General features: G+C 38.7%; 1 protein-coding gene across 5 annotated transcripts in view; it reads left to right on the forward strand.

Moving 5' to 3' along the window:
• The window catches only part of INVS (inversin), a 122,396-nt gene that overhangs the window by 80,671 nt on the left and 28,449 nt on the right, over nucleotides 1-13,276 (forward strand). For all 5 annotated transcript variants that reach the window (XM_072959828.1, XM_072959827.1, XM_072959826.1 and 2 more), the window contains 4 exons: nucleotides 2,697-2,852; nucleotides 3,234-3,463; nucleotides 5,215-5,321; nucleotides 11,557-11,769. In XM_072959828.1, coding sequence (XP_072815929.1) covers nucleotides 2,697-2,852; nucleotides 3,234-3,463; nucleotides 5,215-5,321; nucleotides 11,557-11,769 — 706 coding nt within the window. The remainder of the gene's footprint in view (nucleotides 1-2,696; nucleotides 2,853-3,233; nucleotides 3,464-5,214; nucleotides 5,322-11,556; nucleotides 11,770-13,276) is intronic.

Genomic DNA, 13,276 nt, shown 5'->3' on the forward strand with positions numbered 1-13,276 from the left:
AATGGAAGGATATGACTCTAGAATTTTCTTTAAAAAAATCAGAAGTGGGGGGAATGGCTAGCAGTTAGATGAAACAAGATTAGCCATGCATTGGTAATTGTTGAAGCTGCATGATGGCTTTGTTGAGTTCACTGGACTATTGCCTTTACTTTTGAATATGTTTGAAAATTTTTGTAACATAGCTATTAAAAATAATTTTTAAAGCTCCTATATAAACTTGTGGTACCTATTCAAAGAGAGAGCAACAACAGTTAAGTCTAAGATTGCTTTAAAATAAAGTAAATGATAATAGTCAGAAATAGGGAATCTCCTTTAATAAGATCATTAATTCTAAGTTTTGCTTATTTGAAATTTTGTCTTTTTTTTTAATTTGACATTGATATTTATCTGAGGAGTCTATTGTGTACTTGATGCTGTATTACACGATCATAGCATTTCAGAATTAAAAAGTATCTTCAAATTAAATCTAGTGCAGAGTCTTGCAAACCATGTTCTTCAGAACAGCAGATTCCTATAGAGGTACCTGAAGTGTTGCTGACGGGGTGGATGCTTAAGTGGGTAACCCTCTACCCCTACTTTAGTCAGAACCACTCAACTCTTAACTATTTTATATACTGGGTGTTTATCAAATTTCATTTGGGAGGGAAAAAACATTCTTATGCTCTTAAAATGTGAAAATTACTGAACTATCACAGATACATCATGCCTTAATCTGTTTTACAACATTCTCACCAATATTTTTCACCAGAAACATCTCACCAGTGTCTTTCAGCCTCTGGTTGAACAGCTCCAATACAGAGAACCCATTACTTCCATCTTAATCTCTTTCCATTAGGATGTTCTTCCTTATACTGAGCCAAAATCTGTCAAACTGAATGATCCACTCTATGTTCTCTTCCACATGACACGCTTCAGATAGGTGAAGTCTCTCACACCCATCTGAATCTTATCTAGGCCAGACTAGCACTCAGCCATTTAAGTCAGGCTTTTCAAACTCAAGTATGCATAAGAATTACTAGGGGTGTTCCTAGACTATCTAGAGGTCCTACATCAAATCCTGTCAACAAGTCCTGTTGACTCCACCTCCACAATGTATTCTAAATCTTTCTGATTCTCTCCATCTCCACTCCTGCCGCCCTAGGTCAGGCCATCTCCATTTTCACCCAGTCTACTGCAATAATGTTAACTGACCTCCTGCTTATATTCTAATTTACCACAATGCATTCATTCTCTTCAAAGCAGCTAGAGTGGTCTGTTTAAAGCATCAGTCAAGTATCACTCACCTACTTGAAGCCCTTCAGTGTCTTCCATCCCTCTGACCTGTGTGGCCATTTATGGTCCATCCTTTTCTACCTTTCTGAATTCTCTCCCTCTCACTCATTGTGCTGCAGCTTCCTTGACTTCCTGAAACACATAGATTCACTCCTACCCTTGTACTAATTGTTCTTTGTCCAGACTACTTTCCTTGAGGTCTTTGCATTGCTGTCTCTTTTTTATGATTTAATCTCAACATAAATGTCATCTCTGTAGCAATGCTTTCCCTAACCACCAATCAAAAGTAGTCTTCTGGTCAATCTACATATCAAAAATTTTTTTATTTCTTTAATTATACCACCCATCACCATCTAATACTTAAATATGTATTGATTTTGTGTTTTGCTTTGTTTTGCTTCTTCTACTAGAATATAACCTTAGCTATTTTGTTCCCTGCTGAATTACCAACATTAGTACCCAGCCAACAATAGCTTCGCAACAAACCCTCAGGAATCTGCATTTCTGTAGGCATTCCAGGTTTGGTCCATGGATCACACTTTATGAGAGAAACATTGTCCTAGGCAGTATAGAGCCATAATATTTGGAGAGAGCTGGCCCAGGCTTCTAGACAGTTATCCTGAAAAAATTCAGCAGCATTTAGAGAGTGATGAATTAAATAGAATTTAAAGAGCAGTCTAAAGAATGATGACATAAGCACTAGAGTGGAACAATATAGGCAGGGATCAGTTTAACATGATACTCACATATGGTCAAAATTCCTCTTTCAAACCCCGTATCAGAGAGGAGACCACATTTCATCTCAAATTTTTCTCCAATGTTGAAATGATGTTTTTTAAGTTGGGCCTCAGGGACATAGCTGACTTGCATTTAGAGCCATGTTGTATGAAACATGCTGTCAATGCAGTAAGATACGCCCACTCTCAGTACCATGTGGGTACACAGACCAACCGCAGGAACAGCACGGGCGACCAACAGAAGGAACAGTAGATTGACGCCTCCCATTACACAACCTCTTTGGGGCGTAAACTAATTGAGTGGGCTGGTGGGCAGAATTGCCTGCATCATCCAAATCATTTCTCTTTGTCATTGTTCTCTTACTCTCTTAGAAAGAGGAAAAGATAATAAAGTAGTCATTGAGAAGAGGACCAACAGACCAAGAGTAACTGAGATTTCAGACCAACAGGATGGAAAGGAAGAAAACAGTGAGATGAGACAGGTAGAAGGAAAGGGGGAAAGTGTGAGTAATATGTGTGAATGGAAAGGAAGATGGAAATCTATAAAAGTGAAAAATAGAGAATACTGAAGACTAAATTGCACTTAGCCAAAATGATGGGAAAATAAAAAGAGGAAAAGATATGTAGTTAGGATAATAAAAGGGTAAAGTTGTTATTAAAGAGTTCTTTCTTTTGCTTCCTTTGTAGCTTTACATGCTGCTGCCCTTTCCGGCCATGTCAGCACCGTGAAGTTATTATTGGAAAATAACGCTCAAGTCGATGCTACTGATGTCATGAAACATACTCCACTTTTCCGAGCCTGTGAGATGGGACACAAAGATGTGATTCAGACCCTCATTAAAGGTTAGTTATTAGGAGTGCTCCTAATAAGGCACTTTAAAAAGGTAGGATTTCTTGCGTTCGCCCTCTGAAATAACAGCTTTACATCACCGCCTGGGTGGAAGGAAGGAGAAAGAGCACATGGCATCAGGCCTGCTCCTAGCTCCACCTGTTGGTAGTTGTTTGATTTGGGGAAAGTCATTGCTCCTGCCTGATCCTCAATTTCATTTTATGTAAAAGGAAAAGGATCCCTACCCTGACCAACTTACAGGCTTGTAAAAATCTGAAGTAGATGATATACACTGAGGCAGTTGCATTTAAAGGACTGTTCTATTTTTTAAAGTCTCTTCTTTTTGAGACTTGCTCTCTTTGTTAGACGTTTCCATTATACTTCTGCTTTTTCAGGTGGAGCAAGGGTAGATCTAGTTGACCAAGATGGACATTCTCTTCTGCATTGGGCAGCACTTGGAGGAAATGCTGATGTTTGCCAGATATTGATAGAAAATAAGATCAACCCGAATGTGCAGGATTACGCGGGAAGAACCCCGTTGCAGTGTGCTGCCTATGGAGGGTATATCAACTGCATGGCGGTGCTCATGGAAAACAACGCAGATCCTAACATCCAAGACAAAGAGGTAGAAATTCTGGGTCTTCTCTATATTTTTTGCTGTAAAGTGTTTAGAGTATTGCTTCCTTGTTAAGTAAAATTAAGTAAAACAACAGTTTATCAAATGAAGAGATCACTCACAAATCTGTTAATTAAAAATGATTTTTATTTGTCCATGTTCCCTTCTAGTCCTTGCCTCTAGATCCATATGTAATTTTAAAAAGTCATAATATAGAATGGGAATAATTTTATAACTTTTATAAAATCTGTATTCATAGCATTTGTATATATGTATATAAATATATATATGATTTTACAAACCACATTTTGTTTTGTTCATTTAAAATTATCACCATTATTTTTTCATTTGATATGTAATCTTTTTCATAATCATGAGGCTTAATATTGAAAAGTTCTAAGAGCTTTCTGCTTAATAACTCATTCTGTCCTTACAGCAAGTCTATAAAGTAATTACTATTATCATCCCCATTTTACAGATGAGGAAACTGATGCTCATGGAGCTTAAATAGTTACCCTAAGACGACAACAGTGCTGGAGTGTTGGGGGCAGTCAGGGTCCAAACTATTACTGCATCCTCGACTTTGGAGGTTCTAGGGAAGAATCTGTTCCCTTGACTTTTCCAGCTTTTAGAAGCTTCCCTCATTCCTCCATCTTCAAAGCTAGCAATGACTGGCCAAGTCTTCTCACACTGTGTCACTCTGACATTCACCCTTCTGCCTCCATTTTTCACTAACAAGGACCCCTGTGATTACATTGGGCCTATCTGGATAATGCAGGATAATCTCTGCAATTCAAGGTCAGCTTGTTAGCAACCTTAATTACATCTTCAACCTTAATTCTCCCTTTTCATATAATATTATATAGTTAGAGATTCCAGAGATTAGGATGTAGATATCTTTGTGAGGGGGTGCCTTATTCTGCCTACCACACTGATTTGTAGCTTAAATTTTACTGCAGTCAAAAAACATACTCTGAATTATTTTAATCTTTCACATTCTTTTGAGGCTTTCTTTATGTCCCAGCATATGGTTGATTTTGGTCCATGTTCTATGTACACTTAAGAAGAGTACTAATTTTGTCTTTGTTCCATACAACGTTTTATATACATATCACTTAGTTCAAATTTTACATTGTGTTGTTCACGCCTTCTGTATCTTTACCACTCTTTTATCTATTTGTTCTATCAACTGTTGTAAAAGATGAGTTTAAAATCTCCCACTGTGATTATGGATTTGACTATCTCCCGTTTTAATTTAGTCAGTTTTCATCCTCTGTATTTGGAAGCTATGCCATCAGGTGCATATAGATCTAGGATTGTGATATCTTCCTCTTTGGCTCCTTTAACCCTATGAAACCACTTTTATCTCTAGCAGTGCTTCATGCCTTTTTTATCTTTAATGACATTGAAATTTTTTAAGAATACAGGCCATTTATTTTCTAGAATTTCACTCAATCTGGGTTTGCCTAATGATTCCTCATAATTATATTCAAGTTTTATATTTTGGGTTGGAAAATTATAGAAGTGATGTTGAATCCTTCTCATGCTGTCACCTCTGGGATCATATTATGCTTATTAACATAGAAGATTTTGATCACTTATTTAAGATACAGTCTATTTTCTCCACTGTATACTTAATATTTTCCCTTTTTCTAATTAAGCAATTTGGGGGAAATGCTTATATATTTGAGTTACCATAAATAACTATGTGTCCAAAAATACCTACTCCAAATGTGCTTGGTTTTTGTTTATGCTTGTAGGGAAGGACAGCTTTGCACTGGTCCTGTAACAATGGATACCTTGACGCCATTAAATTACTACTAGACTTTGCTGCTTTCCCTAATCAAATGGAAAACAATGAAGAGCGGTAAGCTGTTGATAAAAATAGTGTATTGTTGTTCATCTCACAAGTTTAGAGGCTGGTTTAGAAATAAGTATACTCACAAGGAAACACTACCCTAAGACATCCTGAACCAGAAGAAAAGAACAAACATTCCACGCAGTGTTGATTTAGAATCATGGGCTCTTAAAGCTATTCAGAACTTTAGACATTTCTGAAGGAAAGCTGACATTTTATAGATGAGGAAATTTAGGCCTTCTTCTGACTTGAGGCTAGCATAAAGTCAGGGGAGTCCTGACTGACCAGGACTAGGAATTTAAGTAGGCCAGCAGAATGTGTTATATATTCAAGAAGTTTCTCTTGATAAAGAGGATTTTATCAATTAGTGAACAGAGGTGCCACTGTATAGCATGAAAAAATAAGGAGTGTCTTAAGACAAAAGTTAGGAATTTTAGTCTAAATACAGATTACTTTAATAGTGTGGGATCCACAGAGTTAGCCAGGGTTGTTGTCCAAGGGCCTGAGCCCAATAAAAAGGACTAGACACATTGTGAAGTCTAAGCAGGAGAGATTCGTGGTTGTCTTAGATCTAGGAAGAGTCCAGTAATTTGTAGGTAACAGCTAAGATGGTAATCAGATTTCAGTACCTGAGTCCCCCCCACCTCCGTCCCAGCCCAGGTCTGTAGTTTTCATTGGTCCTGGATGCTCTGATTAAAACAGCCCCTGCTCTGACACCATCCCCACCCTCTTAGCCACCCAGTTCTTTCTTTCTGTCAGAAGGTGAGAAACTGTAGGGAAGGAGGGACTTGCTCTAGGCCCCACTGTCTGAGGAAACATGGGACCAACCCTGTCATCTTTTCCCCTTCTTTCAGAACCCCTCCCCATTAGTTATACCCTCCATCTGTTTTTTTCTGTTCTCTTTTTTCTGCAGTTTGCCTTCTTTGCCTGTAAAGGCTTCTTTCTCTCACACCGCCTCTCTGCCTCTATTTCCTCACACTCACCATTCATGCCTTTGCAGCCCCGCTGCCATCCTCATGTTTAGACTGAGATCTGCGTGTGAATGGTCACTGGCAAACTCCTAGTTGGTGAATCATCTGATGTCTTCTCTGCCCACTGTCGTTGGCCTTTGTGCATCTCCTGGTTCTGTTGACTCCTCTTCTTTACCTTATTGACACTGGATCTTCTCAAAGCTTCTGTGACAGTATATTTTCCTGATTCTCTTCTAATTGTGTCTGTGCCTCCTCCATCTCTTTTGGTTCCTCTTGCATTTTTAAATTTTTTAAATATAAACATTCTTCACGGACTGGGTCCCTTCTCTCAGCCTGTCTCCTTTAGTGATCCGACTGAGCACCAAGGCTTCAGCAGTCACCTGGGTGCTGGAAGGCTCTCAGTCTCCATTTCAGCCTCACTACCTCTGTTCGGTTCACACTCGCACCTCCTCTTCATTTCCAGCACTGCTATCTAAATCGTACCCTCTTTGACTCTTTCTGGGACTGTCGCAACGTCTCCTCACTTGTTTTCCTTCCTTTGATCTTTCCTTCATTCAATTCATCGGCTTCCAAAGTAGCCTTTCTAAATCATATTGCTAATGTAACTGTTAATCATGTCATTCCTCGATTCAAACACAGTCTCACCTAAGAAGATTGTCCTGATCCCACAGTCATGTGTCCCAAATACTGTCCCTACACTGTGAATTTTTATAGCACTTAGCATGTTTCACTTTATAACAATTTTATGTAATCTGTCTTCCCTGTTAGCAGAGATCTCCTGAAATCATGGTCGTCTCTGTATTGCTCACAGTGCTTTTTATGAAGTAGATGCTCAGTAAGTAACTGTTGCCTTGTCAAATCGGTGTTTACAGGCTCCCAGCAGCATCGCCCTGCTGCATGCCTGCATACCTAGAAACTTCTAGAATTCTTAGACCACATGCAGATTTAGATAAAGCAGATTAGTAGGTCTTACTTTGTAAGTGACTATATAGAGAACTGACTCTCTCTGTTATAGTCAAATGACAATTTCAAAACAAAAGACTTGAAGATAAGGCATTTAGACATTTAAGGAAACTGAAAGGCCAAGCAAAATTCTCAGGGCTGCAGTTTTGACATTAAAGCAGGTATGTCAGGGTGCCGAAGATTTCTCCCTTTGAAGCCCTAAAAAACAAACAAACAAAAGAGAGTGATTAAGAATCCTAAGAATTAGTGACAATTTACCCCTGTAAAGGATTCATTCTATAATGGTGTTATTGCCTGACTGCTGTTTTTTAGGAAAAAATTAAAAATTTTTTTTGTAATTCAATTCCCATTTATATACTAAGCTTTGAACTTCAGACCTACCTGAGTAAGCGTATAAATTAAGGTGTTTACTGCCTCCTGGAGTAAACATATATTTACTACAGACCGAAAGACCTAAGGAAAAAGCCTCCTACCTGCACTTGCTGGTCTGCCGATGAAAAGAGACTGTGACAATATCCCAGTCTCCTTTAATGTTCCATCAGCAACGTGCCTGATGTACAAGTGTCAGGACTTGGCACTGCCTTGTATGCTTATTGACGTTCCAGTTTAGGCATTCTCCTCATTCCATCAGACCATTCCCACGTGGCAGGTGCACTTGTCTCTTATCTCTTGTCTTTATCTACATTGTTTCTTGACTGGTTACCATCAATGTAGCGCTAATTTTTACTTCTCATGCGTTGACACAAACCACTTGATGTGCACTGTATGGACATAATTTTTGCCAACTACTGCTGGCTTTCAGTCAATAACTAACTGACAGCCACACTCTGACATTGATGGGAATATTCACAGCACTTGAATGTTTCTAAATCGAATTTGGGGTGAAGAAAGATTCGGTAGTAATAATCACAGCATGGTCAATTGCTTAAACTTTACTGAGGTGTGTCAGACTTCAGTCTTAAAACCTTGCTAGGTATTTGGATTGTGTCTCCTAGTTCAAATCCACAATTGTAATTTGAATAAACCAATTGTTTAAAAAAAAAGACATTTTTGAGAAAATTGGGAAAAATTTGTATTTAGAGTGGTCATTAGATCTTACTATGGAATTCCCATTAATTTTGTTAATACAGTGACATTGTGGTTATGTCACATTATTTATAGATGAATCTAAAATGCAGAGAGAGTAAATGATAGGGGTTCCGGGATTCTGCTTTAAAATACTTCAGCAAAAGTAAAAAGGGAGGGGGTGGATGAAGGAAGTGTGGCAAAGTTTTGCTAATTATTAAATTTGGGTAATGAGTATATAAAGTGTTATGATGCTGTTCTCTCTGCTTTTGTGTGTGCTTGAAGTTTCTCATAATAAAAATATTTAAAATACTTGAAATGCAATTTCCCATCCACAAGCAGCCTGAGAGATCTAGTTCTCCTCTCCTTCCTTTCACCTTTTACAGATGAGGAAACAGAATCTCAGAGAAGTGAAGAGAATGCCCAGGGTCACACAGGTCTTCTGATTCCCAGCTCAGCATTCTAAATAAAATAAATAGCTCATGCTATTTATTTTTGTCCTACTTCTTAAAAAATTTTTTAAATTTAATATATAAAATTTTAAAAAAATTGGGGGTAGTGGTGAGGATGTAATTAAGTTCTTTAATTTATTTATCTTTTTTAATGTAGATACTGGGGATTGAACCCAGGACCTTGTACATGCTAGGCAGGCACTCTACCACTGAGCTATACCCTCCCCCATCTCTTTATCCTATTTGTAAGTAAAGGCGTAATTTGGGCCACACTTTCATAAATCATAGTTTGATAATCCTGCTTATATATTAAGTGAAAGATATGACATATTAATAATTATAGAAAAAATGATCAAGCTTGCTAAAAATACATGTTATTTGCATGTTGATTTAGAAGCAGTTTCATTCTATACGAGACATACATGTTCAATAATTGAGAGATGAATTATGGAAGGATTACTGAACAGAGAGTCATGTGATCTTAGTTCCAGTCTAGATTCTGGAAGTTATATAACCTTCAGCAAGTTACTTATCTTTCTGGGTCTGTATTCATTTATGAAATGAAGGTGTTAAACTAAACCTCAGATTCAGTTCATCTCTACTATTGTGTGGTTCTGTGGCACAGAAGATTTTTTTCTATTGGAGAAAGCATAGTCATGAAAGGCATTTTAGAATATATAGTGAAATTTGTAAAAGTTCTTCTTGAATTTACAACATGCTATTTACATTTAAATACTGTTTTAAAGTTTATAAAGACCTTACCTACCTTATGGCCTTCTGGTCCCTAACACTAGTGGCAGATTGAGCTGTCCTAAAATGAGGGTTCCTTAATTTTAGCTTTTGGGACTTCGTTCTGAATTCAGAGTTTCCTTACTGAAGTGACCAAAACACCATTTGCCTATACTGAAAAGCTCTTCCTTTTATGTCTTACCGTGACTATTAGGTGAGTTTTAAAAAGAGATAATTTCTTTTCTGTAATCATTGGATGATTTTCTGTGTCTAATCATGCATGCATCCATATAATCACCATTTTTCTGCCTCATATATCAGTTGATTCGTTCCTCCCAGCACTTCTGACTGCTCTGGCTCAGTAACAGTCACCCAGGAAGGATGGGGCCAGGGGTCATAAATACTAGTTTGGGTCCTTTGGAAATAACATTCCTGATAAGCAACTGTGGAATCAACCGCCGTGCTGCCGTGTAGGTCCTGGAATAATGACAGTCACAGCTGACATTTATTAACCGCTTCCTTCTTCCCGGGCACACTGCGGTCTTCTTCACATTTATTGCTTCATTCTCTCCTCATGCCAAGTCCATGATGAGGAAAGGTGGGGCTTAGAAACACAAGTAATTTGGTTAGGAAGTGACAGTTACCGTTACCATTGGTGGATGCTAGAATTTGTGGGCCGGGGGGTTACTTAAATTTTGTACTTTTTTCATTGTTTGATTTCTTAAACAAGTGTCATTTTTACAAAATAATCTTTTTCTATAAAAAAAAAGAAAGCATATTTAGCAGTGGTTAATTCTGAGAGTGGGAGTGTAGATGACTGTTATTTTCTTCTGTGTATTTATCCAATTTGTTTTAGATTTCCAAAAATAGAAAAAGTACATTTTTTAAAAGGAATCTGCCTAAAATCACACATCTAGAAAGTAGTCAGTGGGATTCAAATATATAATCTATGTGACAATAATACCCATTTTTTCTAAAATAATCTATTTATCAAAAAGGCACACACAGTGTACAAAACTGAAATGCGTAGACGGGCGTTCAGTAAAACTAAAGTGATACCTCCTACCTTCTTCCTCTGAGACAACTGGCTTCCTCCCCAGAGGCATCACCATCACCAGTTTCTTGGGAAACTTCGAAAGATGTATTTTACACAGATAGGCACACAGGGATATAATCTATTTTCATACAAATGGAGCACGCCGTAATGCTTTTCTGTTGCTTACTTTTTTCTCTTTTCCTTCACTTAACAAGTCGTCCTGGAAATTGTTCTGTATTTGTTCATATACCACAGTAATGGCTGTATTATACAGGTGACTTGAGGACATGGATGGCCTGTCCTCTGTGGATGGAATTGATTGTTTTCAACCAACTGAGGAAAGAATCAGGAGCCATTAGTATTTCCTGTTTGGTGAACTATCTTTTATCTCTGTTATTGGCGGTTTTTTCAGTCTTCCATAAATTCTTCTAGTACTTCCATGGCTTCCTTTTTTCAAAAAAAATTTAGATTTTGTTTCATCTAGGATTTATCTTAGAGTAAAATGTGATATAAGAATCTTTTTTTTTTCCTAGATGGCTACCCAGTTGTCCCAACACTATTTAATAATCTGTCCTTTCTGCACTGATTTAAAGGGCCGTCCTTATCACACCCTAAATCTCTCCATTCAGAGGTACATTTTTCATTTTATAAGCATTAACTGTCAGTAATCGTGGGCTCAGACTTAGAATCTCACAGAGTATTATTTGTAGTACCTGTTAAGATAGGAGCAAGGAATTACTTGGAACACGAGGAAGAAGAAAAATAATTGTGTGTTCTCATAGCCCCCAGTTTGTGAACCAACGAGCAAAACTCAGGAATCGATATGGTCAGCAGCACAAAGCGCCTGACCCCAGCTTCCCTCTTGTTCTGTACCCCTCAGAGAGAAAAGGAACAGCAGTACGGAAGGCAGCTTTGCCTGAGGAATATTGCACGTCTTAGAATGAGGTTTCCTTCTGTTGCATGATCGTGCCAGTTTAACTGTGCCTTGAATAACCTTCCAACACTTAAAAAAAATCTCCCTGCTTCAGGTACACCCCGCTTGATTACGCTTTGCTTGGTGAGCGCCATGAAGTGATCCAGTTCATGTTGGAACACGGCGCCCTGTCCATCGCAGCCATACAGGACATCGCTGCCTTCAAAATCCAAGCTGTCTACAAAGGGTACAAGGTCAGAAAAGCTTTCCGGGACCGGAAAAATCTCCTCATGAAGCATGAACAGCTGAGAAAGGATGCTGCTGCCAAGTAAGTGTGAGCTCTAGAGACGGTGTCCACACAGCTCAGAGTCAGCACGGAAGGGCGGTGTGGGAGAGTCTGAAAATAAAAGTGGTCCCCGTACCCATGGCACCTTCCCACCTCTGCTCACCAGTCCTTCAGAGGACTGAGGCTACCACGAAGGATACGGTTGTGAGCTCTCCTTGGTGGGTGTTCCTCTGTTTAGTCCTGGATGTTCCAACCCAGGGACAAGCCACTGCCACACCCACCCATGGCAAGCAGTTAGGGGTGGGAGTGTTACCCACAGGAGGCTACGAAGGGATGACTGGTCTTCTTACCTTTCCTGTTTTTCCAAAAGAAACTTACACCAACATCTCTCCTGCTTTCACTAGACTAATCTAAGTCTAGTTTTGATTTGATTAAAGCAACCAACTTGTATAAACAACTTGCTCTCCCCCAGATACTCCCTAACAAATGGGCACTAAGTTATGTAATTTATTCAAGAAATAGTGATTGAATTCTTACTGCACATACAAAACTCTTGCCTTGAGCCTAAGGAGAAAATAGTGACTAAAAGCAAAGTATTTGCTTCGAGGACCTCACACTTCTTTGGATAGTGATACATAATGTGCAGAATAGTCTTGTGCCTACTATACATCGTGGTTATTTGACTGTAAGTGATTGATTTCAGATCACGCTTTGGTTTGCCTTTTCTGTGATACTTGTGTTGAGTATTTTAAATAGCAAGAGAGTATTGTGTTGGCAGCTAGAATACCAAAACCTCTAATGATAAAGATGCGGATGACAGGCAGATTCTTGAGGGATAACTTCCTGGCTGTATCTTGAATGTTTCCAAATCTTGAGTCCTTCCAACTCCTGAATCCTACCGTATCTTGCCCACAAGGGGGAAGCATAAGTGTAATAAATAATGGTCAAAAATAATAATAAAAGGCAGGACAAACCATGTCAGTGGGAAGTTAAATACCACTATGAACAGGAATGCTAACCATCACGTCAGCCTTCAGTAAACAAGATGACAGAAACACATCATTTTCTGACTCTGAAGTTACCGAAGTAGGTGGCATCCCAGGGAGTATTATTTTGTGCTGTTCTCTAAATGAGGCTCTCTTCTCTTCTCTATTACCAGAGGGTCCAGTATTAACCTAAAAGCCACTACATGCCTCTTTTTGCAGCCTTCTCATAAAATTTCTCTACATGTGAATGACACTTGTAAGTAGGTAATACATGTGACAAGTTATCCTGAGTTGCAAGTAAGTATTCTCTGCCAGGGAAGGAATATTGTATTTCCAACTACTGAAGTTTCTGTAAACTCCAGTTTAATGTGTGAGAGTCTGTTTTCAGAATGTGAAGTCATATCCCACCTGCCTGAATATGAGGTGGGACTCCACAAAGGCGATGGGACTGGCTTGGTACGTCCCCCAAAAGGAGGGAAGGAGAGAAACCTTTCCCCGTCTCTCACGTTAGGATGGTGGAAATCACCTTCCTTAAAGTAAGGATGTGAAAGGAACTGATTAAA

The sequence above is a fragment of the Vicugna pacos genome, chromosome 4 (assembly GCF_048564905.1).
Source record: "Vicugna pacos chromosome 4, VicPac4, whole genome shotgun sequence".
In the NCBI taxonomy this organism is placed as follows: Eukaryota; Metazoa; Chordata; class Mammalia; order Artiodactyla; family Camelidae; genus Vicugna; species Vicugna pacos.